This window comes from Poeciliopsis prolifica, unplaced genomic scaffold (assembly GCF_027474105.1).
Source record: "Poeciliopsis prolifica strain line A6 unplaced genomic scaffold, Auburn_PproV2 SCAFFOLD007, whole genome shotgun sequence".
Taxonomy (NCBI): domain Eukaryota; kingdom Metazoa; phylum Chordata; class Actinopteri; order Cyprinodontiformes; family Poeciliidae; genus Poeciliopsis; species Poeciliopsis prolifica.
In genome coordinates this window covers 5,967,883-5,993,937 of record NW_026562382.1, presented here as the reverse complement: position 1 = coordinate 5,993,937, position 26,055 = coordinate 5,967,883, and the positions used below count along the sequence as shown (strand labels likewise).

At 38.8% G+C, this 26,055-nt stretch overlaps 3 protein-coding genes across 5 annotated transcripts; 2 read left to right on the top strand and 1 right to left on the bottom strand.

Annotated features, from left to right (window-relative positions):
- Positions 1-386: 386 nt before the first annotated feature.
- rnaseh2b (ribonuclease H2, subunit B) lies at positions 387-5,289 on the top strand. 3 transcript variants are annotated; one of them, XM_055031281.1, is made up of 11 exons: positions 396-627; positions 915-983; positions 1,628-1,735; positions 2,190-2,266; positions 3,041-3,155; positions 3,349-3,413; positions 3,500-3,605; positions 4,307-4,388; positions 4,477-4,522; positions 4,791-4,868; positions 5,118-5,289. In XM_055031281.1, exons 1-11 carry the CDS (start codon positions 564-566, stop codon positions 5,226-5,228), a joined length of 921 nt encoding a protein of 306 aa, XP_054887256.1. In that variant the 5' UTR covers positions 396-563; the 3' UTR covers positions 5,229-5,289. The 3 variants fall into 3 exon arrangements, with proteins under 3 accessions (XP_054887258.1, XP_054887256.1, XP_054887257.1); XM_055031282.1 differs by lacking the exon at positions 396-627 and having other exon boundaries at positions 920-1,030; XM_055031283.1 differs by lacking the exons at positions 3,349-3,413; positions 3,500-3,605 and having other exon boundaries at positions 387-627.
- A 2,846-nt stretch (positions 5,290-8,135) lies between these two features.
- Positions 8,136-11,831, bottom strand: LOC129361422 (uncharacterized protein C13orf42). Its single transcript, XM_055032254.1, has 3 exons — positions 11,306-11,831; positions 10,717-10,861; positions 8,136-8,618 (listed from the first exon to the last, which is right to left on the bottom strand). Exons 1-3 carry the CDS (start codon positions 11,708-11,710, stop codon positions 8,353-8,355), a joined length of 816 nt encoding a protein of 271 aa, XP_054888229.1. The 5' UTR covers positions 11,711-11,831; the 3' UTR covers positions 8,136-8,352.
- Positions 11,832-13,646: 1,815 nt separating this feature from the next.
- LOC129361361 (TLR adapter interacting with SLC15A4 on the lysosome) lies at positions 13,647-16,061 on the top strand. Its single transcript, XM_055032170.1, has 2 exons — positions 13,647-13,798; positions 14,995-16,061. The coding sequence occupies exon 2, from the start codon at positions 14,997-14,999 to the stop codon at positions 15,921-15,923; it is 927 nt and encodes a 308-aa protein (XP_054888145.1). The 5' UTR covers positions 13,647-13,798; positions 14,995-14,996; the 3' UTR covers positions 15,924-16,061.
- Positions 16,062-26,055: the final 9,994 nt, after the last annotated feature.

Here is a 26,055-nt window from a genome sequence, read left to right as displayed (position 1 = left end):
CCGAGAAGAAACCTTCGGCTGTAATAGATAAAATCTGGTTAGTTCAAAGAATATATATATTTTTAAATACACAAGTAGTTATATAGAGAGGAAGCTCTAACAGTTTGGCACAACTGAATTTTAATAAAGGCTCTTGGGTGACCTCTAGTGGTGTTACAAAGAACACCCGACGTTGTGACGTCAACCTGGCGCATACCACTGCTTGAAAGCAGAGGTAAATAGGTCAAATTAAAAGCGTGAAATTGTGACTTTTGCTCGAGGTTTTGAGGACACACCAAAGCCAAAGCATTTTATAAATTTAACAGTATTGTTTTCAAATAAAAGCAGAAAAGAGCCGACGTAACAGAGCCGAAGTCAACGCCGTGTTGACTTTGTACGTGACCGACACAGGAAGTGGTCACACCGAAAGGCGCCTTTTCTGAGCTCATGTTGTCAGGCAAAAAAAAAAAAAAAAAAAAAAAAAAAGAAAAAAGAAAAAGAAAAAAAAAAAAAAAAAAAGAACTAGCTACCCCGCTACCCCGGCATGGGGAAGCGCAAAGTTAGGCTAAGTGTGAAGAAACAACATGGCTGCTAAAAAGAAGCGGACTCCAAACACACATAACGACAGTTGGGTTGTTATCGCCGCAGGTAGGCTACTAGCAAAGAAAAATAACACTACCCTGCCATGATAGCATTATTATTAAAGCTTAATAACTGCGTCTAGGGCATAGCGTAGCTGACTTTAAGTGGTGGTGCTATTCTTAGTTTTTAAGCTAGGTGAATTACATGTAAGCTTAATTAAAGGAGAACATATCCTCTAACTGCTAACACACTGTAGTTAGATCGATCTGTCCAGCTATCCATCTAAACAGTGATTCTTATCCTTTTGTTACTTCTTTATCTGTTGTGACAGTGTTTTTATTTTCTGTCCACAGACTCAGTAGTTGAAACACAGAAGCAGGACTGCGATGCAGATTTTGTGAAGCTCAGGAATCCTGCCACAGGTTTTAAAGTCTTCACTGTTAATTGGATCTCTTGGTCTGCACTAATGGTCAATTTATTTCTGGTTTCTAAATCTAAAAAACATTATGATTCAATCCCTATCAGCATGAAGAATAAATTTGTGCTTGCCATCTGAATTAAATTAGATTATTTTTTCAATTAATGTAGCTCTTTCTGCCTTTTAAGGTGTGAATGTAGTCTTAAAGTAAATTTTTATTGAATCTGTTTTTTCCTGCCTGTTCAGTCAATACATCAAAACAAAGAAATTATGCACTTTGGTGCAGTTTTATTTGACTTGAATAAAAATCTGATTCATCCTGTAGTGGCGATAATTCTCAAATTCCTCATTTTCTGTTGGATTAAAACTACTTCCTTTGTCAAATAACCTTCAGCACATTTTTTCTCTGTCATGTTGTATAGTCTTAAAAATAAAGCAAATTGGGATCATCAGGTTGAACCTGTGACAAAAGATCAACTCTATTATGATTAAAAAAAATAACAAAAACAAACAAGCCAAAAAAAAAACAAACAAACACGAGTTCCTGCATACTTCCCAAAAAGTTTGAGGACGTCTTTTACTATGTTTGTTTACTGCTGTTGCAAAAGTGAAATTAACACTGTTCCTCATTTTCCCTTGTCCTTGCAGACGAGGCATCTCTGTACATGCTCGGTGCTGGTGATGCACAGCTATACGAGGTCAAGGCGTTTGAAGAAGACTTCCACTCCTGGTTTGTTGGACAGACTGTACAGAGAGGTGTGTCCCATTTCTCGTCAGCGTCAGAGTTTGACCGTCTTGTCTCTCATCAGAGTTCGACTGAAAAAGACTAAAACAGCGAAACGACACTTAAAAATCTTAAAGCATCCATTTAGAAAGAGACCATTCACACAGGCACATGTAAAATTATCCCCTTCCCTTTTAAATCATGAATTGGTTGTGGTTGATTAAAATGTTTGGATTATTTTTATTAACCACATCAGGGGTTATTGTTGTAGTTTAGGCAAAAAGATATCAAAAAGCAAGACACAATTCCCTATCAGTGTTTCCCATTGTTGAATGTAATGTCTTAAAGTTTGAATATGTTTCCTCTATTCTTCTTAAAAGTTAAATAAGATGTTTTGCTGTCGTTTAGCCTGCTTTTTCTGTTCTGGTGTTGTAAATTCATGTCTAATCCAATAATTGTTCATATTTTGCCTTTGTTTATATTCAGATGGAAAACTTCTCTTCATAACACAGATGGACCCTCTCTATCTGATATTGCCCTATATGATTAAATGTGGCCAAGAGGTAAAGAACAACAATTTGTACATTTCTGCAAACGTCTGCAAGATTTGAATATTGTGAAAAGCTATACTTTTTTGATCACTAATTTTAGAGTGAAGCTCGTTCGTTCTGTAGATCCATCACGTGAGGAGTGAAATATTTCAATCCCTTGTTGTTTGTAATCTTGGTGATTGGGCCTTACAGTTAATGAAAACTTTTAAAACAGTTTCTCTGAAAATTTCACCGTTGTGAAAAAGTAAAAAATGAAATACCAATTAGCTACTTAGCTCAAAACATCTGCCAATGTTTCCAAGTCCCTAAATGGCCTCTCAGTCTGGGTCAGAACACTGTGTCTTAAGTCGCACAAATGATCGTAGTTTGAGAATCTTGGGGTTCACGCAGTGCCGAATCGACGCATACTCAAAGAAAAAAAATAATAACACTTTTGTAATTTGTTGAGATGAGCCTGTACATTGACACAGCAGGTGTTGAAGCCTGTTCAGTCATTTTTCAGGATGTTTTTCATTTTAAATATTAGTCTCTGGGAAAATTCTGAAATCTCGTGCATCTAATATTTGCCACATGTTGCGCACACATTCCCCCCTCAGTCTGATGTTCGATATGGTGTTCACTACTTTGCTATAATTTCATGCATATGAAATGTATGCTATCTCATAAGGTGTTGAATTATTTTGCATGTAGAAACAACAGAAGGAGACATTTGTCTGACCTGTTGGCTGTCTGTGAATTCGCTCCACTGTGGTACGCTTAGGGATATTTCTGTTTTCTGCCATTCAGGAGAAATTCCAGCCTGTGAATCAAGTTGTTAAGGATGATGAATTTCCAGAGAGCTCCAGACTGCTCAGCTGCACACGTTCCCTGACCAGCCTGCACCACATTGCAGAGGAAAAAGGTGAAGTTTCCTTGAAGGCAATTAGCTACAATCTTAAGTTACAGCCTTTATTTTAGCTGCTCATTTAGCTGATACAAAGTGGCCGTTGTAGTATTAGCCTCTAAATTATGAAACAAACTGCTTGTCACTTGATTGTTTTTATGTTGTTTTGAAAATTACCCGTAAATGGAGTTGACTTGTGTGGCATTTACAGAGGTCGGAAGCCTGAAATTTCATCGCTACAGTCCAGAACGAACCATGAACTGGTTACAAAAAAAGGTAAAGATAGTGCAGGATATTAAGGCAGCAAAAGAAAACAAAAAGCAAGTGGAAAAGTGTGAAGATGTTTAATACTTCTGCTGTAGGTGGAGAGAACGATCGTTGCCCTGAAGAAGAAAAATATCTGTGTGGGAGAAGGAGTGAAATCCACAACTTATATCAGAGTCAAGTCTGAGTCAGACAACCAGGAGGGTAAACCTGCATCACTGTATTTCCCTTTTTAGCTGCGCTTTGCAAACGTATTCAGGCCCTTCAACCTGTTAGTGTATCGTTCCGGCCACAAAACTCCAAATGGTTTACTTGGATTTTATGTGATAAACCAAGAGAAGGTGGTGCGTGAATGTGAAGTGGATGTAAAATGAAGATGTGGTTTTCAAAATATTTTACAAGATATCCCACATTTTGCTGCAGATGCAGCTGCAGGATAATCAAGTATCCATGTGTCCTGGCCTTGCATGTCTAACATTTTGTCAAATTTCAAGTATTCTGCTGATTCTCAACGGATTACTTTATCGTTTTTCAATTAAATAGAACTAGTTTATTTTATAAAGTAATTACACTAATAAATCTTTATGTGGATCTATTACATGAAATTTTTATAGCAGGAATTTTATGTAATAGGATTGTTATTGTTGTGTGAAAAAAGACAAGGTATATGAATACTTCTGCAAGGAACTATTAGAGAAATGCTAATTTTGTTACACTGATAAAGGAAAATATTCATAAACCTAAATTTACTTTAACTGCAGATGCTGATGTCAACCAGTAGATGGCAGTAGTGATGTATTATTGTATGGTCACAGGAAAGAGCCTTCTACTTTTTTTGTCTTTACATCACAAACTATTTAAATAAATCAGGATTTGATCGATTATCTCTTTTCTTTTCGATACAGAAGACTACCTTCGCTACGCTCACGGTCTAATATCTGAGTACATCAGTGGAGAACTGAGCAAGGCCCTCCTTAAACACTTGAGGCAAGTTAAATTGAATGGAAAATGAATATTATTTGCATTTGTTTTTGTGACTTTGTAGACAAAACCCATCTCTTTCTAAATACCACAGGTTACCAGAGCTAAAAAGTGCAAAGGAAACAGAGCCTCCATCTAAGGTATGTTGGTTTTATGGAAGAAGCTTGAAGTATTTTCTCAGCTCTTTTGTCTTGCATGCTACTAAAGCTACCATGCGCTTCCTTTGAGTCTTCAACCTTTCTCTGTTTTGTGTTCTTTAATGAACCAACCACCCTCAGTCACTGTTTATGCGGTTTAATTCTGTGGTTTTGCGGGCTACAGCTTGTGGTCAGTGTAGCTGGCGGCGGTAGTGTCTGTGTTTTGGTGCTTCTTGTCATGAAAAGCATCTCTCACGTCCTCATTTGGCAGAAGCGGAAACTTTCCGACAAGCCGGTGGAGGCTGGAGAAGACTACACCAAATTCAACAGTGGAGACTTCGCACGGAAAGTGAGTGCACGCGTATCAGGAAACATCCTCAGTGGATTCAAACATCATTTATTTCATTTTAAATCAAACAGTTATTTAATTTCTGTCCAGAAACGTCAGTCATTGTGTAAATTTGCTTTTTTTACTGCTTTCTTCAAGCTTTGTGTGTAGCGCAGTGGGGCTACTATCATGATTCTCTACTGTTTCCATGCTAGATAATTGAGTTATGCTGTTGCTTTATTTTTGGTTTGTCTCTGTTTTTTATTCCAGCCACCCAAGAAGATGACAGCTGCTCAGAAAACCTTGGCTAAAGTGGACAAGAGTGGCATGAAGCCCATGTCTTCTTTTTTCAGCCCTAAAACCAAAGCTGAAAAGAAGTGAATGTGTTGTGCTTTTTGGATGCGTCCGACCCATGTTTTGTAATAAAGGAAAGAAAAACCTATCCGAAAGGCTGTTTGTCTTTTTAATTGTGGGAAGGAAAAGGGATCAAGACGAAGGGAATTCATTTTCACAAGTAACAAATAATACACCATAATAAACTTCTTAGTGCTTTTAGACTGATAGTTTAGCTTTCAAATAGCTACAGCGGCAAGACATTTTCTACAGAGGTTGGGTATTAAAAGCATAATCTCTGTATAAATCATGACGAAAAGTATTTACCCGCTTACAGATTGATTCTACTTTTTGCTTTAGTGTCACACTTAATTGTTTCTGACCATAGAACTGATTTAAGATAAAGTGAGTAAAAACAAAATTGAGGTTTTCAGTTGATTGAATGTATTGACCGTATGTTAAAAGTAACCTAATAAGTAACTTAAACGGGATTTCTGGTAACTAAATTAATGGTTAAAATGTATTATAAAAATGTTATTAATGAAATAGTGAAAGTTGAAGCAGTTCTGACGCAACAAAGCTGGCCCACACCATCACACTGCCACTGCCATCTTTGCTGCTCTGACTTTCTTTTCTGCAGCAACTGCATTTGTTTGACTCGCCTTGCAACAGAAAAGGATGCACAGCTTTCAAAATGTGTCTTTAAGTTTACAAAATGTTATTTCTTGAAGATGTTTTGGGAGAACCGAGACGGGCCTTTTTGTTCTTTTCCGTGAACAGCAGGTTTTGACCTTGAAAGTTTCCCATTGATGAAATTTTTACCCAGTTGAAGTTGATATTTAACCTCAACGGAGGCGAGTGAGACATTTGTAACCTTTTCCAGGCTGGTGTCAGTGAGCTTGTGTATTGTCTGTACTTGAATTTCTTTAGTTTGGGACATGAGCTATTGCTTTTTAGATCTTTTATCCTACTTCATTGCATCAGTCAGGTTATATTTTATTGATTTGTTGATTCTACAGGTCTCCATATTATTCAGCCCTAAGTAATGAAAGTGAACTCAGCTGTCCAAAAAGGTGTAGTCAATCGTGGGTAAATCCTTTTTTTCCCGTAGAGGTTCTGATGGTTTTGGGTATCTTTTCCTCCTGTTATAAAATAAATTCTCTTTTAAAAAATGTGTCTAAAAGTGCAAATAGGCTCATGTGACACATTTAAAACATGTAAAAACAGAAGGGAGGGAGGGAGGTTCACAGCTTTGTTCACCTAAATAAATTAATGACTAAAAATTTTGTTTATAAAATGAAAATTGAGACCTATGTATTTACTGTGTTAGAATTATGTAATGAATTTCTGGTGGGCATAAAAACAAAAACAAAAAAACCCTCAAAAATGAGGAAAGTCAGTAATTCTGTATAGCATTAAAGCTTTCCGCCTTTGTTTATTTACCCTTCTTGTACAAGTCCTATTTACCTTTAGCAGGGATTATTGTGCTGTATTCGAGCCGGTATGAAGCTTTTCACACAGCCGGGATGCCTTGACCTTGCCCTCGCCGCGTCCACCTGTTAAACGAAACATTAATTCATGTAGCCATCTCTGACATTTGAGCTTGAAAGGAAGCATTGTTGCTTTCAAAAATCGTCTTTGATACCTCACAGAAAGCACACACTCACGGGTCTGGACTTTAAACTGCAATCAGCCAAAATTTGACATTTGCCACCCTACTGAAAGTTTCTCTTGCACAGTTCAGCTCAAAAGGCATTCAGAAAGAAATGCGACGAACCAGTCGGTCAAATCGATCTCAAGTTGACGGAAGAAACTGAGAACTTTTAGAAAGAATCTATGTTGGGCCATTGCAGACCCTTCCGAGTTATTTTATTGCTGTGCAGTACAGCTAATGTAAGTAGAAGGTTAAATGATTGTAACGCGGTCATGAAAAACAAATCAAATTTGCAGCTTTAATTACAGGTTCCTGTTATCCACAGGGTAAAGATTCAGTGGTGCTTTTGGTATAAATAAATACTTAGCACAAAAATATTTCTGGACCAAATTACCAGTCCTGTTTTCTTTCCTTCTGTTAACTATTGACCAGTCATTCCAGGAAGTTGCAATGTGTTGATTCAGTCGTTCGAAAATTTTGCACATGTAATATTTACCAATTATGCCAACTTTTCCGCAAGTCTGAGAAATCACTTTAATGCTCTCTCAGTTTAGCTTAGCACTACAGGTGGACAGCCTTGTCCAGGCTGGTTTGCAGATTTGCCTTTAGGGAGCCATCACAACATCTCCTTTATTAGACTTTCAACAACATTTTTACTAGCATCGCGTTGAAAAGTAGCTTCTATTCTATGATGAGCTCAGCAGATGCACAATTTGACCAGTCACTTGCTAGTTGCTGCTGGCTAGTCTGAAGGAGCTGAGTGGGGTAATTGCGAGGAAGGGCTGCACTGTGAGATGGAAGATCTGAAGATTGGAAACTGCAGCTCGGAGGAGGAGATGCGCCTCAATGGCGGCATTTTATCCAACCAGACGTTGGACCCAGAGCTGAATGGTTGCCATGGGAAATTAAAGCATTTCTCAAATATCCTTGAAAAAACGAAGGCAACTGTCCTGGTATGTTTTTGATAAGGGAATAACATCAGAACGTGGAGTAAATGTCTAAAATGTAAATTTTACTTAATACTGTCCCTTTGAACTGTTCCACATCCTGTTGCTTCTGTTTCTTGATCTTCTTTTGTTCACCAATGTCATCTACCAAACATCACAACAGCTGGATTCATACTGAGATTTATTTACACAAAGCTGTGCCAATTTTATTAAGTCAGGTTTCCTCTCAAACTAGTTGGTTGCTTTTGATTTTATTTATCGAAATCAGAGTGAAGGGGGAAAAACGGTAATTTTTTTATGATTATTTATTTGTAAAAAGATCACAAAAGCATGGATTGACGTTCTTTCCTCTTCACTGTTTTGCACTACTTTGTGTTGATCTACCACATAAAAACCACACGAGACAAATTGCGAAAAGGTTGAAGGGGTACGAATACCCTGCCAGCTACTGTAATTGCTGCAGGGTCAGTGTGTAACAGTTCTAAAAAGATGTATTGCCTGCGAAAACAATTTAGTCTGAGCTCTGTTAGCGTCACGCCTGTGCTGCTGGTTTCACGTGTCCACGTTAGCCTCACTGCTTTTTTAATTTGGGTTTAAAGCGCAGGGTCTGGAATGCACTCTCCACCACTTTGGGCAGGTGGATCGGGTTCCTCTGCAGTTGAAGTCTGCTGCTTGTGGAACCGGTCTGCTGCTGCTTCTTTTTCTTCTTCTTCTCCTTCTTTGAAGCGCTTTCCTTGGCACTATCGGGAGCTTCACTCGGTTCGGAGTCGTCTGTGGCCCGCGGGACCCTCAACACCCAGTTGGAGTGAAGGTCGTGCTCGGCTGAGCTGGAGGCCACTGGGGCAGGGCAGCAGAGAGAGAAAGCACGAGATGAGACTGAAAGTGGTGTACAGCTTCAAAAAAACCTAGGACACAATTTAGTTACAGACCATTAAAACAGTTCAGTTTTAATTCAATGTAAACGTTTGAAGGTGCCACATTTATCGGCACCCTCAGTAAATGTGGCAAAGGTTATACAGCAGAAAAAACTTTAGATACTCAATGGCAAGTTTTTGGGTTATGAAAAATCCTTAATGATGTTTGGAGGAGTTTGTTATCAAGATAGGTTCAGCAGAAGAACTGGTGCAGCAGGTTAATCCTTCACTAAAATGTTTTTTTTTTTTTAAGTTGAAGGTTAAGGAGAGAGGGATATTTGACTAGTACCTTTTGCATAATTCATGTACATTTTCCATAATCAGGGTACCTTTTATGACCTCTTGGTTCAGCTCAGGCTGAAGGATTTCTAAAGGATTTAGGTCTGAGAACTGAGATGGACTTTGTATTTATTGATGCCTCTTGGCCAGGACTCCCTTGAAAAGGAGGTTTTTAATCTCTGTGGGTTTTTGTGCTGGTAAAATAAAAAGTCCAACAGATGCTGGTGTAAAATTTGTAGAGTTCCTGCCAGCGCATAAAAAAAAAAGAAGAAAATATTAAACTTTTCACTGGAGAGGTTTGCTGTACAGTTTGATATGTTCAAAAGTCAAAAAACCTTTATATATATATATATATATATATATATATATATATATATATATATATATATATATATATATATATATATATATATATATATATATATATATATATATACCTGTTATATATATATATATATATATATATATATATATATATATATATTATATATATATATATATATATATATATATATATATATATATATGTAAACATTACCTGTTCCAGATTAAATCCAAAACACAGACAAAACAAAAAACTAGAAAAAAGCTAGCAACACTGACTTTGACCGAACTTGTAAATAATATAAAAGCATCGATAAAATAAGAAAATTTATGACTCTGTACTTTTGCCGTGCATAACAAGATTCGTCAAGTATCCATAATAAATTCCTTCAGATTTATTTTCAACAACAAAAGCTTCAGTGAGGCAAGGTAGCATATCTGGAAAGTGAGCCTGCCTCACAGATCTGGAGCCATGTTTGTTTCTCCCAAATTATGCACACAGGTCTCATTACTACTCAAAGAATGTCTGACCTTGATGTATTCTCTTTATTTATCAGGATTATGAATAATACCTTCAGTTTTCTTGCAAAAACAATTGTGTCTGAATATTCCACCACAAGGCATTTGAAACTGCTCAGATCTCAGATACGCAACCACAGTGTCTGATACACTGTTAGAAATCACATATGTAAACCTTGGGGGCAAAATTTTACTGAAAGTGATTTTCTTTTCTGAGGATAAAATATGAAACATACACTGTCAAGGTCCAAATTAACCACAGAAGAAGACAGGTTTAAAATTGTGCCTGATTTGCTTTTGAAATCCATATTGTGACCCGAATAAATTGGCTTGTTTTGCCTTATTGTTTAGATGTCAAAATATTTACTTCAGTCTATGTTTTTGCACTTTGCATGTACATATATCAGACTGCTCACTGTGCTTAAAGGAACATTTCAAGTAAACTCACATTGCAGGAATACTTTATGTAATTGCACATTGAATTCACAGGGACAAGCCTGTTCTAAAACTGCAGGCACACAATGCAGTAAACGGTTCGTCCCTCAAGTTGACCTCCATTATGTGAATGCATGTATTTCTACATTAATGTGAATATTTGTCCGCTTGGACTCACTCGACTGCTTTCATTTTCAAAAATGTATTATAAAAATGTTATTTGTAAGAATTAAGAGTATGGAACGATACTATCTGTTCGTGTCTCATGATTAGAAATACACTGCGTCAACCTAAGGAAAAAAAACAACTGTCTTTTTGATTTTAACTGTTTCTGTTAAAACCAGAAACATCGAGTATGTCCAAATTTGATTTTATTTCTAAAACTTGTGTCTTTGTCACCGCTCACATTCAGAATTCACAGAATGATCCCAGTAATTCCCAGGATCGGCCTCTGTCTTGCTCACCTATGAAGTCTACGTCTGCGTTGCCATCGTCCTTGTAGGGTTTACGCAGAGGTTCGCTGTCACAGCTGGCGATAACCTCATCCAAGAACTGCAGCGTGTCCTGCTCTGTGGGGACCGGAGGCGTAGATGGTTTGGGTCTTAATATCTGTGATCGACAGAAGAAGAAGAATTGACTTTTTCTTTCAATAAGCAGGTATTCATACTTGAATTTTAACATGTCACAATGATAAATTGTAATGTATTTAATTGGGATTTTGTGCGATAGAGCAAAACAAAATAGTGTGTCATTTTTTTGAAGTATAAGGGAAAGGGCTCATGGTTTACAACAAAAAAGGAAAGTGTCTTTACGCAAATAAAATCTAGTAAAACTACTTGCTTTCAAAAGCATCTAACTAAGAAATAGGGTCCATGTGTGTGTATTTTACTCTTTGAATTTTCTTTTAGTTAAAAAACTCAAATTTTCTTCTATTTCGCAATAAAATGTTTATATGCTGATCTTTCTCACCAAACTTCAATCAAAGCTTTCACAGTTTGTGGTTAGAAGATGATGAAGGCCAATGTGGAGCACCAATACTTCTGCGCATCTTACCGGTTCCTCCATCTTTGGAGGAGGGGGTGCGGGTTTCCTCTTCGGACTCGCTGCAGTCTTGGCATCATTGCTCTTCAGGTCGCTGACACTTTTAGTGTACTGCCTCCTGAGAGCCACCAGAGCCTCCAGGTACTCCAGACAGTTCTGGTTCTGGGAGTACAGCCAAATCCTGTCCTCTTGCCTCTGGTAATAGTACAGAGTTGACTCGATGCTCACGCTGCTCTTGCTCCGCGTCAGGGTTGACCCCTCGGAAGAGCGACTTCTCTCCCCCACCACCAGCATGGAGGTGCTGCGGACCAGTCGGACCGTGCAGGCGCTGTGGTAGTCGCCGTGAAGCCCACCATCACCTCGGCCTCTGTTTCCATGATGGTTAGGTCGGAACACATTGTTGAGCTTCTTGAACATCCCTCTAAAAGGACTCTTACATGCTTCCAGACCTGCTCTTGTGTACCTCAGTTTGTCTGCGTCTTCTCTACCTTTTTTTCAAGACATTGTGAAGCCAATAAAGCTTCTTGCTGACTCTGACTGAGCTGTTTCCTGGGGCCAGTGTCTGTCCGGGCTGCTGAAGCAGCCAAACGAAAAGCAGACCTGAAAACAGGTGTCTAACTTGATCTCGGCGTGTCTTTAATGTTATCGGATGTTGCTCAGCAACACTGCTGCGGAGTCGGGTTGGTAACTCTACACTCGGTGTTATCATTACACTGAGCTGCCGCACGCCTGGCAGGTATCATTACCAGCAGCAGACCGAGACACAAACTAGGCAAGACTTCAGATCTTGACTTCAATCACATGAATCCATCTGTTCATAAACATGCATTATAGATCAGAGGATAATTAAAACTTCACTCAGTATAGAATAAACTCCTTGGAAGTTTTGATCTGCTTTCTTTCTTTTTTTTATTTTTTTACTTGGGGATCAATATGTATACGGTTTATCTTTGCAGCTTGTCCTAATTGTTTCCACAAACTTTATAATTTAGGCGATGCTATTTATGTCTGATGTTACCTCTGTTAATTAATAGTAAAGCATTTTCCTCTTGTTTTGATTGGCTGCTGTTTGCTGGGCTCCTCAATCCCCAGCAGAGGAAGTATGTAAGACGCTTAGCTGATACCGATACACATGTAAAGAGGGGGCTTTTATGTTGGGGAATACCCCACAGGCTGACAGGATCAGTCACTTTCACTGGGTAACTAATATCTACCTAATGATGTTCTGGCGAGACACTCAATATTTGGATTTTGGGGTTTGGAGGCTTCAATTTAATAATTTTTTTCTCCCCCAAGTGTGAAATGACCATGCCACAAATAACTTGAAATATTTTAAACAGAGAATTTGAGGCACAAGGTTGAATTTGTTCAAAGTTAGGGTCATCTGGTCAAATAGAGAAATGTTCATCTCCTTTAGCAACTTGGACTTCAGTCACATACTTGTAGCTAGCAGAAGGTTTATGCGTTATGCCTGTTCTTTGCTTTGGTAAGATGGATTTAAATTGATTGGCTTGATATGTCAATAAGGTTTATGGGTTTTTTTATTATTATTTTTGGACTCTTGATTTGTCCATTGAAACCAGCTGTGAAGTGTGTTTGTGATCAATATTCTCATCAAGTCACCCAGTTATATCCAAACTTAAACCATCTGACACAAACTTTCTCCGCTGGATGAGACGAGCTGTTTTCAAACCGGGTCCCCCTGAAACTCAAATATGCTGGAACTTCAGCACCATTGCCAGAGTATTGGAAAACCATTCAATATTTGATCATGTTGCTGGATGTCATGATAACATAAACGCGTTAGTAAGCAGCGTTAATAGAGAAGGAAACGTTGAACCTCTGAATTTCAAAGAATTTTAAGATGATGCTACAAGCTGCAAAAACCAAACATCTAGATTTACCTTGGAACCTTTAGCTGCCTTTTTAGAAAAACGAAAAGAGGAATTAATGTCCCCCAGCTCTCACTTCGTGATAATATGTGTTAAATTAGTCTTTCTTCTGCTTTTAAACACCTGTTTCCTTTGAATAGGAACAGAACATCTGTGGTTTCTTCTCACGGCTCATATGTTTGTTGATTTCTTTGACAGAAGCTTTAACTTTTGGCGATGCAAAACCAAATGCATATAGGAACACAAATCATAAATAGAAAACAACAAGAAGCTATTAAAGAGCATCGTGGGCCATCAATGTTAAGCCTGCATGATTTAGAAAGATACTGAATTGAGAGTTGCGCTAAAGCCAGATTTCCAGAAGTGAGAGAAAGATGCGAGCCGTCCCACTTCCGTCTAACAAATTGTATAAAACAACATTCACATACATGCAGACTTAATTACACTGACTGGGAAGAACATTAAGTTTATAGAAATGTCCAAAACCTATTTTGTAAAGATCTGAAATTTTAAAAACCTGCTGCATGATTCAAGGAAAAAAAAAAGTGCATCATCATCTAGGATTAAAAAGCTAAAGCACATTTCCAGAGTGGAAGTTTGATTCTGGTACAAGGTAGGAAGATGTATGATTCTGATATTTTTGCTGCTATTTTTGACATTTTACTCATTTTATCTTTAACATTTCAAAGGTTAAAGATTGACTCTGCTGGAGCAATGATGATTTATTTATATTTCTGTGAATGGGCTTTTCACATAAGTATATTTAATATATTTAAATCAGAAATGTATTCCATTGGAAATGTATTCCAAAGTTCAGTGTGTAAGAGTCAAATTTTATCATGGTACAAATGAACTTTTTTCCATTTTATTGCATTTTTATGTGACTGGTCAAACACAGAGTAGTGCGTAATTATTAGGTGGATTGTTTTCTAAATTTTTGCATATAAAAATCTGTACTGTGCCATGTATTTAGCGTCCTTTAATGAAAAATATTTCATTAAATTTCCCCATGCATGATGGTGCCTCCACCATGTTTTACTATTCGGATGTTTTCCTATTGAGTCCCTAATCAGAAATCAAGACTGCGAATGAGGCGGGACGGAGACCGAGACCAAACCGATAAAACATTTTTTGCTGCTGCTAATTAAAAAAACCCAAAAAAACCCAAAAAACTAACCAGGGCAGACTTAGCAACCTAACCCTATAACAGGTCTCCTCTCTCACTGGTTGCACTAGCTTACTTATATTTCAGTTTCTTCTACATCTGCAACATCAAGGTGAACAAAACACTGAACAGACAAACCAGACAACACTGTGTGAAATGTTACTGACGCAGCATCTGCTGCAGACAGAGTGAGAGGAGGCGGCAGGTGGAAGAGGAGCAAATAACTCACGTAGCGTTCTTTCCTTCTGATTAGACAGAAAAACATCTATTTATTCGCGTTGGAAAGTGTTTTCTCTCTGGTTTTCTCATGTCTTTCGTCTTCTCATCCTCGGCCTACAGGGGTCTTTATATCCAGACCTGTCTGAAGTTTCACAAAACTACTTACGTCTCTCTTAATCTCCTCTATGGCTTTGTCCCTGATCTGTGTGGTGGTCACTGTGACTCTCCATCCAGGACATTACAGAAAAGCTTCTGGTTAAAGCGTGATCTGATGTAAAAAAGATTCACGGAGCATTATGAAGACACAGCAGATGCTGAACGTTTTCCTTTAGTTGTGCTGAATCTCAGACTTATTCAAAATACACTGCTGATAAAAGGTTGAGGTTTTTTGCTACCATCTCAGAGTATTTGTAATTTTTTTCCAGTGATGTTGTGTGAAGGGAGACTGCTGAGCATGACCTACGGTGAGATGGAGGAGACGGACTCGCCACCTCCTCCTCAGACTTCCCATTGTGCTGGTGGGCGACCTAGAACCTCCCTAACCTCCGACCCCGCTCCGCTCGTTTCCTACAGCTCCTTCAAGGAAACGGGAGACACGGAAAGCCTGAAGGCTTCAGTCGACCTGTACATCTCTCCCCTTTCAACCTCATCATATCTCCAGGGAGTCTATGTTGGGAGGCAAATATCTGCAGACATGGAAATTCCTGCCCAACCTCACCCTGATGGGGGTAACACCGCCCTCGTGATTCCCTCCTTCTGCCAGACCATCTATGAAAACTACAGCGACCTCCACATCGGAGGGGAGCAGGTGTTGCCTCTGTCAGCCAACGACGCCGATTTGAGGGTATGTGCTGAAGCACAGGCTGTGAGGCCGTTCTTACAGTCCTGCGATGTCCCACCTGCAGTGGAGGACTCTCCTCCAGGACAGCGAGGTCTGCAGAATCTGCTCAGGAGGGGATCCAACCACTGGAGACAGGCGAGCGGCCACGATCGCAGCTTCTTGTTTCAGGGTCGCGAGGGTCCCTTCTCCAATTCCCTTCTGAATCATTACCTGGAGCAGAAGCTCTTGGATCTGTACCAGCAGTACATGATGGAGAACATGGCGAGGGAGGGAGCTCCCGGTCCAGATGACGGTGCCATTTGCCCATTGCTGGGCTCAGAGCTTGTTCTGTCCAGCATTGACCAGATCACCCAACAGCTCAGCCGGGAGGGAAACCTGGAGGCCGGTCTGGCCAAGGACATGATTCTGAGCTGCTTGCTGAGGGTGGCCAGCGACCTGCAGTCGGGTGAGATCAGCACGCCTTGCCTGCAGATTTCAACCGGGGAGCAGCTCACAGAGAGCACACAAGAATAACCACAAAGCTAAAAAGCTGCCTTTCTGTTCTCCTTTACAACTAAGTTTGATTATTGCTATTCTGGAGAGTGAAAACCTAGAATAGACGTAGATAAGCAGCTTTCCATGTGTTGCTTTTGTCTTTCTAACTGTCAATAAACAGGAAATGAAAACTAAAACTGGAGTTTCCCCTTTTTTCCTTTAGAAAACAAACTGATCAACACAACATGTAACACCCCACCTTCAATTAAAGCTGCAACTGTTTAACATAGTCAAACTGTAAAACGAAGCAATGTGAGGTGAAGTAAAGCTAAACATAGCCTCCACTCTCATGTCCAACTAATTACTTAAAGCCATGTATTCAGTTTTATGACCAGTCAATAGCAAGATCCTGGGTTTGATTCCCAGGGTCTTTCTGCATGGAGTTTGCATGTTCTCCGGTTCTCCCTGTGCTCCCAAAGCTACGTGACACGCTTTCACCTGGAGTCTGCAAAGTTGCCAATCCAGAAACGCCAATATTTTCCTTGGGGCTGATTGGCTGTACCTCTGAGAGTGGTGCCAAGATGGTTTCCACTGTGCACATTCATTTATGTGAAGGTATCTTTGCTGTTTGAACTTCCAAAATAGAAGTTATAAGGGCTTTTAGATCAGGGGTCTCAAGCATTCACTGATTTATTCAGTGGCATTTGTGGTCCCTATGCCTTGCAAACACTTCTCTCTTCTTTTTTTGCCTAATGATTGTTTTTATGAGTTTGATTGCATCCATGATCCTTTGCTTAATAAAGACTCAAGTTGCAGATTAAGCAGAGAGGCCCAGACTTCCCTCCCTCTCTCTCACTTGGGGCAGTTCCTCTGGGGAAACCCCTTGGTGTTTCCTGGCCAGGTGGGAAACATAATCCTGCTCTGGATCAGTGTCTGGGTCTCGTATTGGTGGGATGTGCCAGGAACACCATGGAGGCGTCCAGAAAGCATCGTAACTGCACTTTATTTTCTTACAACATAAATCTGATGGTTTGATAATAATAAAGCTCTGAGAAAAAAAATTATAAATACTAATTATTGGAATCAACATTCATTTTTGGGATTTTATTATAAAATGTAACTTTTTTCTCTCTCGTGACTGAGGATACAGCAAGTAAGTTGATTTAAAAAAAACATGAATTTGCTGCTCAAGTTTACATTTATTGTAGATTTTCCAAGTTCACATAGATACAAACATATACATGAAGGCTATTAATAAAAACCTGTTCATCTATAAATACCTTTAAAGTTGACTTAATGTGCTGTTTCCCATATAGACAAGCCAAATGCCTCCCAGAAAACATTTTTATGGTCAGATGAGACAAAGATTAATCACAACAACAAGCAGAAAGTTTCTGATCTGAACCGCAGATTAAAGAAACAATGAAATCCAAACGGGGGATCTTTAATTTTCAATATTTTACTTTATTTTTATTTTTTTTCGGTTTATCATTGCCTGATTTCTAGCTGGTTTGTTTGAAAATTGCCTCAATAAAAGTCATGATAGTTTTAAAAGGAGAAAATAAAAACAGCTTTGTGGAGGATTACTGACTTTTCATGAACATTAAAACAAAAAGTTGGTCAATGCACAACCAGTCTAATATGTTTTGTTTGAACAGATTATTTATTATTATGCACAGCTTAAAAAAAATCAGTAGTTTCAGCTGCGAGGTAAGTAAAACGTTTGAGTGATAGCTTATCAAGAACATCACTATTTGCTTGAGTTGTGCTAAAATACTATCTGATCCTCTGTGTGATTCATTTCTGACATTAATATGCTTTTTATGGAGTCAGGACTCAAAAATATTTTTAAAATGTATCCATCTCTATCCATTTGTGTCTTTATGACTGTCTACTTAGATTAAGGAAGTTTACCAAACATTTTTTCAGAGCTTTCTTATTTTCCATAGACTTTGACTCGCTCATGACTTCCCAGTAAATCCTGCAGTTTAATAAACAGTCACAAGGGGGGAGCATTATCACCTTACTCATTAAGTTTGTCATGGCTAAGACAAACACCCTCTGCTTCTTCTGCGTCTTTTATTCCTCCTCCTCTATCAGCCGCCGTGCACTCCTTATCTCCTGTCGCCGTCTACTCAGAGACTATGATGTCATCTGGACTGGGCAGTAAATCTGGAGCATGCAGGCAGTCAAGATCAGCCAGAGTTTCACAGTGTTTGTGATACTGGCACACATTCGAGATTGGCAATATCTAAGGCGTGGGAACATATCTGGGGAAAACGTTGCACAAATTGCACAAATGAGACTCTCAGTGGGGCGGCAAGCCAGCACATCTGCGCATTAAAGTGACATTTACTCCTCCCAACTATGTTTAAAGTGCTTTTGAGGGACTTGCAACCCTATTCCAACTCGATTTGGCCGTGGCCTTCTGGAGTTGGTGTTTGATCAGCTTCCTTGTTTCCTGTCCAAACAAAAAGCCCGCAGGAGGAAACTCTGTTTACCGAGCTGAGCGCTGCACAGTCTGAGCCGTGTGAAGTCTCAAGGCTGCAAAGACACATGTTTGGTATTTCTGCTTCCATCCGGATTGAGCATTCCAGGTAAAAGTCCTTACAGATCTAAACACACATGTTCAGATATAAATATGATTCACCCAATGCCAAACCGAGCACATTCAAATAAACTGATTTCCGCAGGCCTTGGGCAAATGAAAAGCAGACCTGTTGTTCCAGCGCAGGCTGTTTACCAGAATTGTTTAAAAGGGCTGAAGGTAACGCTGCATGCAGCAGAGTTTCTCCCTCCATTTATTCACTAAACCCCAACTTCACTCAGGGTTGGCAAATGCAGCCAATTCTATTCAAAGGAGTTTCATTCTCAACAAGTTGTTTATGTAAACTAAAGACAGGTCAGAAGCAAAGGTCCGAAAATGATTAGCATTTCAGTAGCTGTTCCTTCAAATAACAAAAACCCTTCGCCAAGTGGCAAAGGAGAGGCTGTGACAGAAGAGCAAGGACAGAGACTGATAATATAAAAGGCAAGGTGGAATGATCCATAGACAAAAAAAAAATCTCTCTAATCATCTTAGCAGTGAAACTAGAAGGGAGGCCAAAACACTGGAGTGTCTTTCATCAGTTCATAAAGCAATTTCCTTGTCACAAAGACTTTTTAACACAGAGGGCAGCAGAGGCAAGGCCGTGAGATTTTACATCAAAACCAAGGCCTGGATACTCTCTCACTATTGTGACTTTAATTCAGGTACAACTCTGTGATTTGATTTAAATTAGAAAAGCTTTCACTCTGTGGGCTTGCAGATTACATTGGTCATGCGTTCTGACTGTGAAAACAGAAAAACCCTGACAGATTTCAAACCTGATCTTTTACACTTCTTACTTTATTAGGCATTAATACATACAAATGTGTGTATCAATGTTTAATGTTTTTTAGAAAAGATGGAAATGTGCAAGTCAAAGAAACACTTCCCTCTAGGCCACGTTTCGCAGGCTCGAAGCCACTTGATGGGATTTACATTTGCTCAGAAGCTGTCGCTTTTCTCCTGTTTTCCATGCCTGGCCTTGAGTGAACGTCCTTTGTTTTCAGATTAAATCTACTAGAGTGACCTAATGTCCCAGTGGCAGCGCGCCGGAACATTTAACGACAGCCCCGTTCTGTATCTTACTGATTGACACTAAGACACATAGGTGGTGGAACAGGAGAACGCACATTTCCCGGTCAGTTAGCCTCTCAAGGTTGCAGGGAGCCTGCAGCGGAGCGGCTGACCTTGGTGCAGCCGGAGCAGACGGAGAGAGACCTTGAGAGACAGCGGAGCGGCAGGATCTGTGCTCTCAAGGAGCTGGGAAACATAATGTGTTTGTGTTTGACTATATATCACAGCACACTGCAGCCGTATGAATGTGGATGCAGCAGGATGGGAAAAAGAATATCAGTTTCATTCACATGGACCTTACTGAAAAAGAAATATAAAAATATTACATATTTTAGTGAAAGAAGCATGTAGTCTTCACTGCAAAGTTTGAGTTTATTATTATTTTATCTCATTTAATTTTCTGCAAAAGAGACCCTCTGTAAATTATATTTAAACAAAATATTGTAGCTTAGCTTGAATAACATCTCGTGCAGATTTACTCTTAGAATTAAAGTCACTTTCAGTCAAAGCAAACAAAATAATAATGTACAGTCAGTTTACAGTTAACTCACTTTGTGAATAATGTCGCAGTTGCTACCTGTAACTAGTCCGGCTTCTTCTCTGGGCTGCCAGTTTTGGCGGGTCCATTATGTCACTTAAAACAGTCGGTCTAGTGAAGTTTTTAGCAACCATGAGTCAACAATGACTGGGGCTGCCTACTCTATGATCTTATACATCACACCAGAGAGGGTCCAGCTTCTTAAAGACCAGCTCCAGCTCTTATCAGATGTGATAAAGGGCAGTCATATTATGCCTCCCATCTTTACATTCAAGATGATCACAAAAAGCTCAATATTTCATAAGCCATAGAAACGTCAGTAGCTAAAGACTGCAGCACAAACTACATAACCAGGTAAATAAAACCTGAAAAATAAGAGCAAGATACTTAAGTTTTCCATCGTTATGTCAGCAGCAAATACGTTTCTGTGAAAATGGATAGTTGGTTTTTGCGTTTGTTTTGCACAAGATTTGTTGTGTCGCTCAATCACGTCAATTTACTCACTCTCACCAATTCTTCCGCTGTTCTCTCCAACTCCTTTGAAATTCCACAGAAAGCAGCAGACAATGAACAACGCTGATTGGAATAAAAACTTATTCTCCACTGTGTGAAGTTCTGCACTCTGGTTAACAATACAACACAGCACGAAAAAAGTTATTCAAAGAGAAAGACAGCAAAGAGAAGCTGGGATTTGAGATTCAAAAGTATCAGAGTAATTTCCCCCCCCTTTGTTTGGTTAATTAAATCTAGTTTAAATCAATGAAGGAACACAAGGTCTGTCATTGCTAGTACTTACCTTTTTTTGAGCACCATAGTTGCCCTGACTCATTAGGAAGAAAAGCCTTGTGTCCTAATTGAGTGTATTATGTGCGCAGTCTGTATAAACAGCTTTTATTTACCTGATTTTTTTTTCGCATAGAACTTATTCACTTTTAGAAATGCAAGCTTTACATAGAAGGAGAAATATTTTGTTAATTCAACTCAACTCAATTCACTTCATTCCAAGTAAATTAAGAAATACTTTAGGAAATCTGAAAGTAAATTGAATAAATCTTATATAAATATATATATTTTTTTCTGATCACTCTTTAACTTTCCTATTAATGCTTAAAAATGCTTGTAGAGGGAATCAGATGCCGCATTTCATCTTAGCCTTGAAGAAAATAAAGGGAGGGGTAATGAAGTCCAGTCTATGTAGACCCAGTAGAGATGGCTAGTTTATTGAAGAGGCAATGCAGAAATATATAAGGACAATGAAAGCAATAAAAGCTCACATTCCTTTTTGCTTCAAATGGAAAATCAAACAACAATGTAAAAAAAGCAAAGCATCACATGCACGCACGCAAACACACATATACATTTGCATAGTCTAAATCTGTGTGTGGGAGTCTCTTCTTTTATTTTCATTTATTTCACACATTTTAAATGATGATGTAAAATAAGTAATGACTAAAGGAAAGCTATAAGTAGAAAAAAAATGTAATGTTTTGATGTTGTAGTGCTTTATACCTTTGATACAAAATAAGCTAACTTCTGGTAATGTTCAGTTTTGTCATTAGTGGAACAAGCCAAACTGTATTTATGTTAACCATGTAGAGGGATTTATTTTGGCTCTAAAACTAAACCACTCTGTCTGTCTGTGGGTTTTAATTTCCAGGCTGGTCTGTGTTCAGTATGATGTTTTTTTTTTAAGTGTCTGAGTGAAACATTTCTGCCAGTAAACAGGAAGTACAACTTTTGCAGGCTTTTAATGAAGGTCTTGGCCTTGGCAAAAGCAAACATGTATAGGAAAAGCACCCTGAAAAGAGAGGAGAAGATTTACTGGTAAAAATGAATTGTGCCGAAGAGGCAGCATGATGTGCAAAAGATTTATTTTTTTTTAGTTTAGCAAGGTTAATGTATAAACTTGAAACGGTAAAAAAGTCGACAACATAATTGGAAAGCAGTTCTTATTACAAAAGAGTCAAGGATACCTTTTATAAAAATGAAGTCTGACGTACTTTCAAATACATATTTGTTGTTATCGTAGACAACTCTCAACCCTCCCATTTAGTCGAACAAGATATGTGTTGCCAGAACGGTCCACACTGCTAATTGTCAAATAGCATGAATGGATATGACTGGAGTGTGATCTTCCAAATCTTCCCAAAGCTATCGTACTATTCACAAATGAAAATACATTTTTCAAGGTTTGATGTGTGCTGTGATTATGGTAGGATCTTTTGAGCCTGCACAAGGAGCCTCGTGAGGCAGATTGCAGTCGTAGTTACTTTGGTGATTTAACCAGCTCTTTAAAATGCGAGGCAGAGATTTCAATCACCGAATGCCAGACATTTGAAGCCAGGTCAAATCTGGGAAGCCCAGGGCTGCTTATAGGAAAACCACAGAAGTCTTAAAGTGAAGTTGACTTAAAAGAGAAGCACATAACATTTTACATGCAGTACATGACTCAATTAGGGCACTGGTTTGTCCAAATCCAGATTCGTTAGAGTGAGCCACCACTGATTTTCTTGCATGAAACATGAACAGAGGATAGAAAAGATAAAGCATTTCAAGTTCCTGTGCACCACCTCCAACCTCCATTACCTGTATCAATAATTAATAATTATAAGCTTCTGTGAACAAAACAGCCCAATCCAAACAGAGCAATGATTTAACTGATCATGAAAAAAGCTTCTGGAGTTGTGTCCACATGACAGATGCTCTTTTTTGGCTTTAGCCTCCTTTGTAGGGACTTAGGCAAAGTACTGATGCCACTGCACATAAGCTGATAAATGCTTAGGCAAGCCAATAGATGAAGAGGGCCACTGTTTCTGTATTTTTCTGACTGTCTGTCCATATTTTTGATCGAAATAGAGTTAAATATGTTTTTTATATTTGTATTGCAGTTCTAAACAGATTATGACTTAATGTGACCGACAACATATGAATAATTTTCTCAAAATATGTTTTTAAGTTACCAAAAATACACTTAATAGTTATTTAACAGGCATTGTGACTGGATACATTGACTTTACAGCAAAGAATATTGTGATAACACACTTTTGCAAATTACAGTTTTAAAGTTTTTCACTGATTTTATTCGGCAAAATCTTGCATGACCCTCCGAATTCGACTACGTTGTTACAGATAAACATTTCTCAAAGCATTTATCTTGGCAACCCACATCTCCTCCCCTACATTATCTGTTTCCCCTTCATGTTTGCTCTCTCTGGTTCTTCCTCCCTCGCCCTCCTCCCAGCATGCCGACATTGTTATTGGTGTCATAATTTACCTCCTTATGCAAACATGACCCTGTCCTCGATATGCTGTAAGGCAAAAATATTCATACAGTATTTATTGAGCGACCAACAAACAATGAGATTGGGGCGACATAAATTATTGCTCCGCGACTTCTTCATATTTCTGCGCGCCATGCATCACATCACCCAGCATGCATTAATGCATACATGTCTTTGCTGTGTTTCCGGTGCAGGTCATACATACAAAACAGGTGCACTGTGTCACAGAGTGACATGGCTGCTTAAGATGAATGGATCAGTGAGGACAGGCCATGTTACGAGGAGATAACCAGAGTGAAGGAGAGTGTTGGTGAGCTGAGGCTCACAAACTGAATGCAGAGAAATCCTCAGGGTGTTGCTGAGGGAGTGAAGCACTGCTTGTATTTGGTAGCACTTGTAGTCTCGTGGATTTGACCTTGGTGAGCCTCTCTGTGCTTCCACCCTCCTACATGTCAACCTACCCACCCCCAACCCTTCGGTCCCACTCAACCTTGGCTAATTAGCTCACATCCCAGTGGCATATGCTCCCCACCACATATCCACAACAAGGACAACACAACTCCAGCGTCCCACATCGATGCTGCTTCTTTCACTTTTTTCTTCTTCTTTTTTTTTTTTTTACTGTTAATGGCACTTTACATTCTGCTCTGCATTGTTCTGGAATAAACCTGGCAATTTTCTCTAAATTTCACTGCAATATGTATTGCTTTGTGTCGACGCCGTTAGGTTCGCTACAAATCGAATGATGGAGTGAGAAGCAGGTCATGGGTAATGATGAGGAGGAATTGTCCCTGTGACAGAGAGAATGTTCAAGTTCAAGTTTAAGTGCTTTCACCTACGTTTAAATTTAGCAAGAAAAAAAACACACTTTTGGAGTGATGTAAATAGAACTTAATAATTGTGTTAATTTAGATTTTTGAGGCAGGGCCACACCTCAACCACACCTTAATCCCAGCTGTCTATTTATACTCTGATCTCCTGTTGAGTGCTGTTTGTTGTGCTCTTTCTCTACCCTTCGCCCTTCATTTTTCATTGTTATCTCCCTCGTACCTTTTTCTTTAATTCCTTATCTCCATTTCCTCAGTCATTTAACTTTAGTTTCTCTTCCCTACCTTTCCCCACGTCCTTGCTTCACCCTTTCGAACCCATGCACTCTTTCACTTATTCGTTTTTCCTCCATATTAACAGCATCTGGATCACTTTGCAATCTTCCATTCTTAGTCCCTGTCTCCAAAACCTTTGACGTTTTTGTCCCAAAAAATATTCCTGGTTTTGTCAACGTCTTTTGCGACAATTTCCAGTCCTAGAAATCAAAGGTTTTCTCCTGGAATACTTCTCGTGTAAATTGAAGTTGTGAAGTCTCTTTTTGGTTGTACAGGCATGCAGATTCAGATCAACACCAAAGGCCTGCTCAGGTCAAGACCTTGAAAGGTTTAGATTGGGGTCAGAGTAGAAAAATATAAAATGCAATTGCTTCTCTAAGGTTTTTAACAAAACATGTCTTTGATCCAAGAGCGCCAGAGTGCTGTGTGTGATGTGGGCGTCTGAAAATATTTTGAGAATTCTACAATAAAGTAAGAACTTATAATGATTTAAAAAATTTTGTTTTAGTATCTCCAATAGACGAAATGCATTGCAATTGCAAACCCTTGAAGACAAGTAAGAAAACAACATGGGTTTCTGCAAAAAGTGAAACGTGGATTAAAAGCCATTTGCATTCCTGCATGTTTTGTTAAGTCCATGCACCACAAATAATGTTAATAATTTAGGTTTTGCTCTCTAATATTCTGCTTGAATTGTAGATTTAACAATTAAATTACTTAGATCACAGCAAAAGCTGTCAGTAAGAATTTTTGTCACTAAGTGAAGATTCAGATGACATTTTATTTAATGGAAATGGGACAAATTCAAAACTTGTGTAACAAATAATGCTAAACATATAAATCATCCTTAAAACAAAACATATTTTGCCTAATTATTTGATTTTGACAAAATACTGAAGTCGAATGGAAAAAAAAACCCTGTGAATTTCTACTTTGTGCTGAATATTTACACAAATAGGAAAGAGAGAAGTTATGTTGCGGGTTTTTCCAGTGGCAGCTGGTTGCCAGGAGGCCTGCAGCATCTCAACACTCCCATGCCTGAATCAGCCTGACAGAGCGGTTTCCAGGGCACCATGCCCCAGAGAGATGTCACCGTGACTCGTCTCTCCTTGTATCCACCTAACTGGAATTTACTTTATCGTCTCTCCTAAGAAGGAGACAATCATTTGTTGCAAGACGAAAAGTATCCACTCTTCAGGTGTAGACTTCTCTTTTTTTTCTACGTGCTATTATAAAACACATTTTATTCATCTTGTTGGTGAAACTCTTATTAAGAATCTAACTTGCATTTGCGCTTATCTGTTTATTTTGATTAACTACTGTGGGACCTGAGCAATTTATTATTCTGTACAGAGCTTTGTTATGGTTTTGTCTGTGAGGAGCGCTTAAAAGAATACATTTTACTTATTTTCTTATTTCAAATTGAAGCACTGGATTTAATTTAAAATAAAAGCTCTTTTTCTTTGCACCAACAGCACAGGAAGAGAGTCCTTGATAACCAGAAGCTCCTGAAGGTGTGAGCTGAAAGGAGTTATTGCAAGTGTTTAGTTTGAAAGTTTCTTGGTTTCATTATTATTCTGTTTTATCG

Excerpts from the sequence above, each read along its gene's own strand:
- rnaseh2b (XM_055031281.1), top strand. The coding sequence starts at position 564 with ATGGCTGCTAAAAAGAAGCGGACTCCAAACACACATAACGACAGTTGG. Across the intron at positions 2,267-3,040 it reads TGATTAAATGTGGCCAAGAG|GAGAAATTCCAGCCTGTGAA; the intron begins GTAAAGAACAAC and ends TCTGCCATTCAG. Across the intron at positions 4,389-4,476 it reads GCCCTCCTTAAACACTTGAG|GTTACCAGAGCTAAAAAGTG; the intron begins GCAAGTTAAATT and ends TAAATACCACAG.
- LOC129361422 (XM_055032254.1), bottom strand. The coding sequence starts at position 11,710 with ATGTTCAAGAAGCTCAACAATGTGTTCCGACCTAACCATCATGGAAAC. Across the intron at positions 10,862-11,305 it reads CTCCAAAGATGGAGGAACCG|ATATTAAGACCCAAACCATC; the intron begins GTAAGATGCGCA and ends TGTCGATCACAG. Across the intron at positions 8,619-10,716 it reads CGCAGACGTAGACTTCATAG|TGGCCTCCAGCTCAGCCGAG; the intron begins GTGAGCAAGACA and ends GCCCTGCCCCAG.
- LOC129361361 (XM_055032170.1), top strand. The coding sequence starts at position 14,997 with ATGTTGTGTGAAGGGAGACTGCTGAGCATGACCTACGGTGAGATGGAG.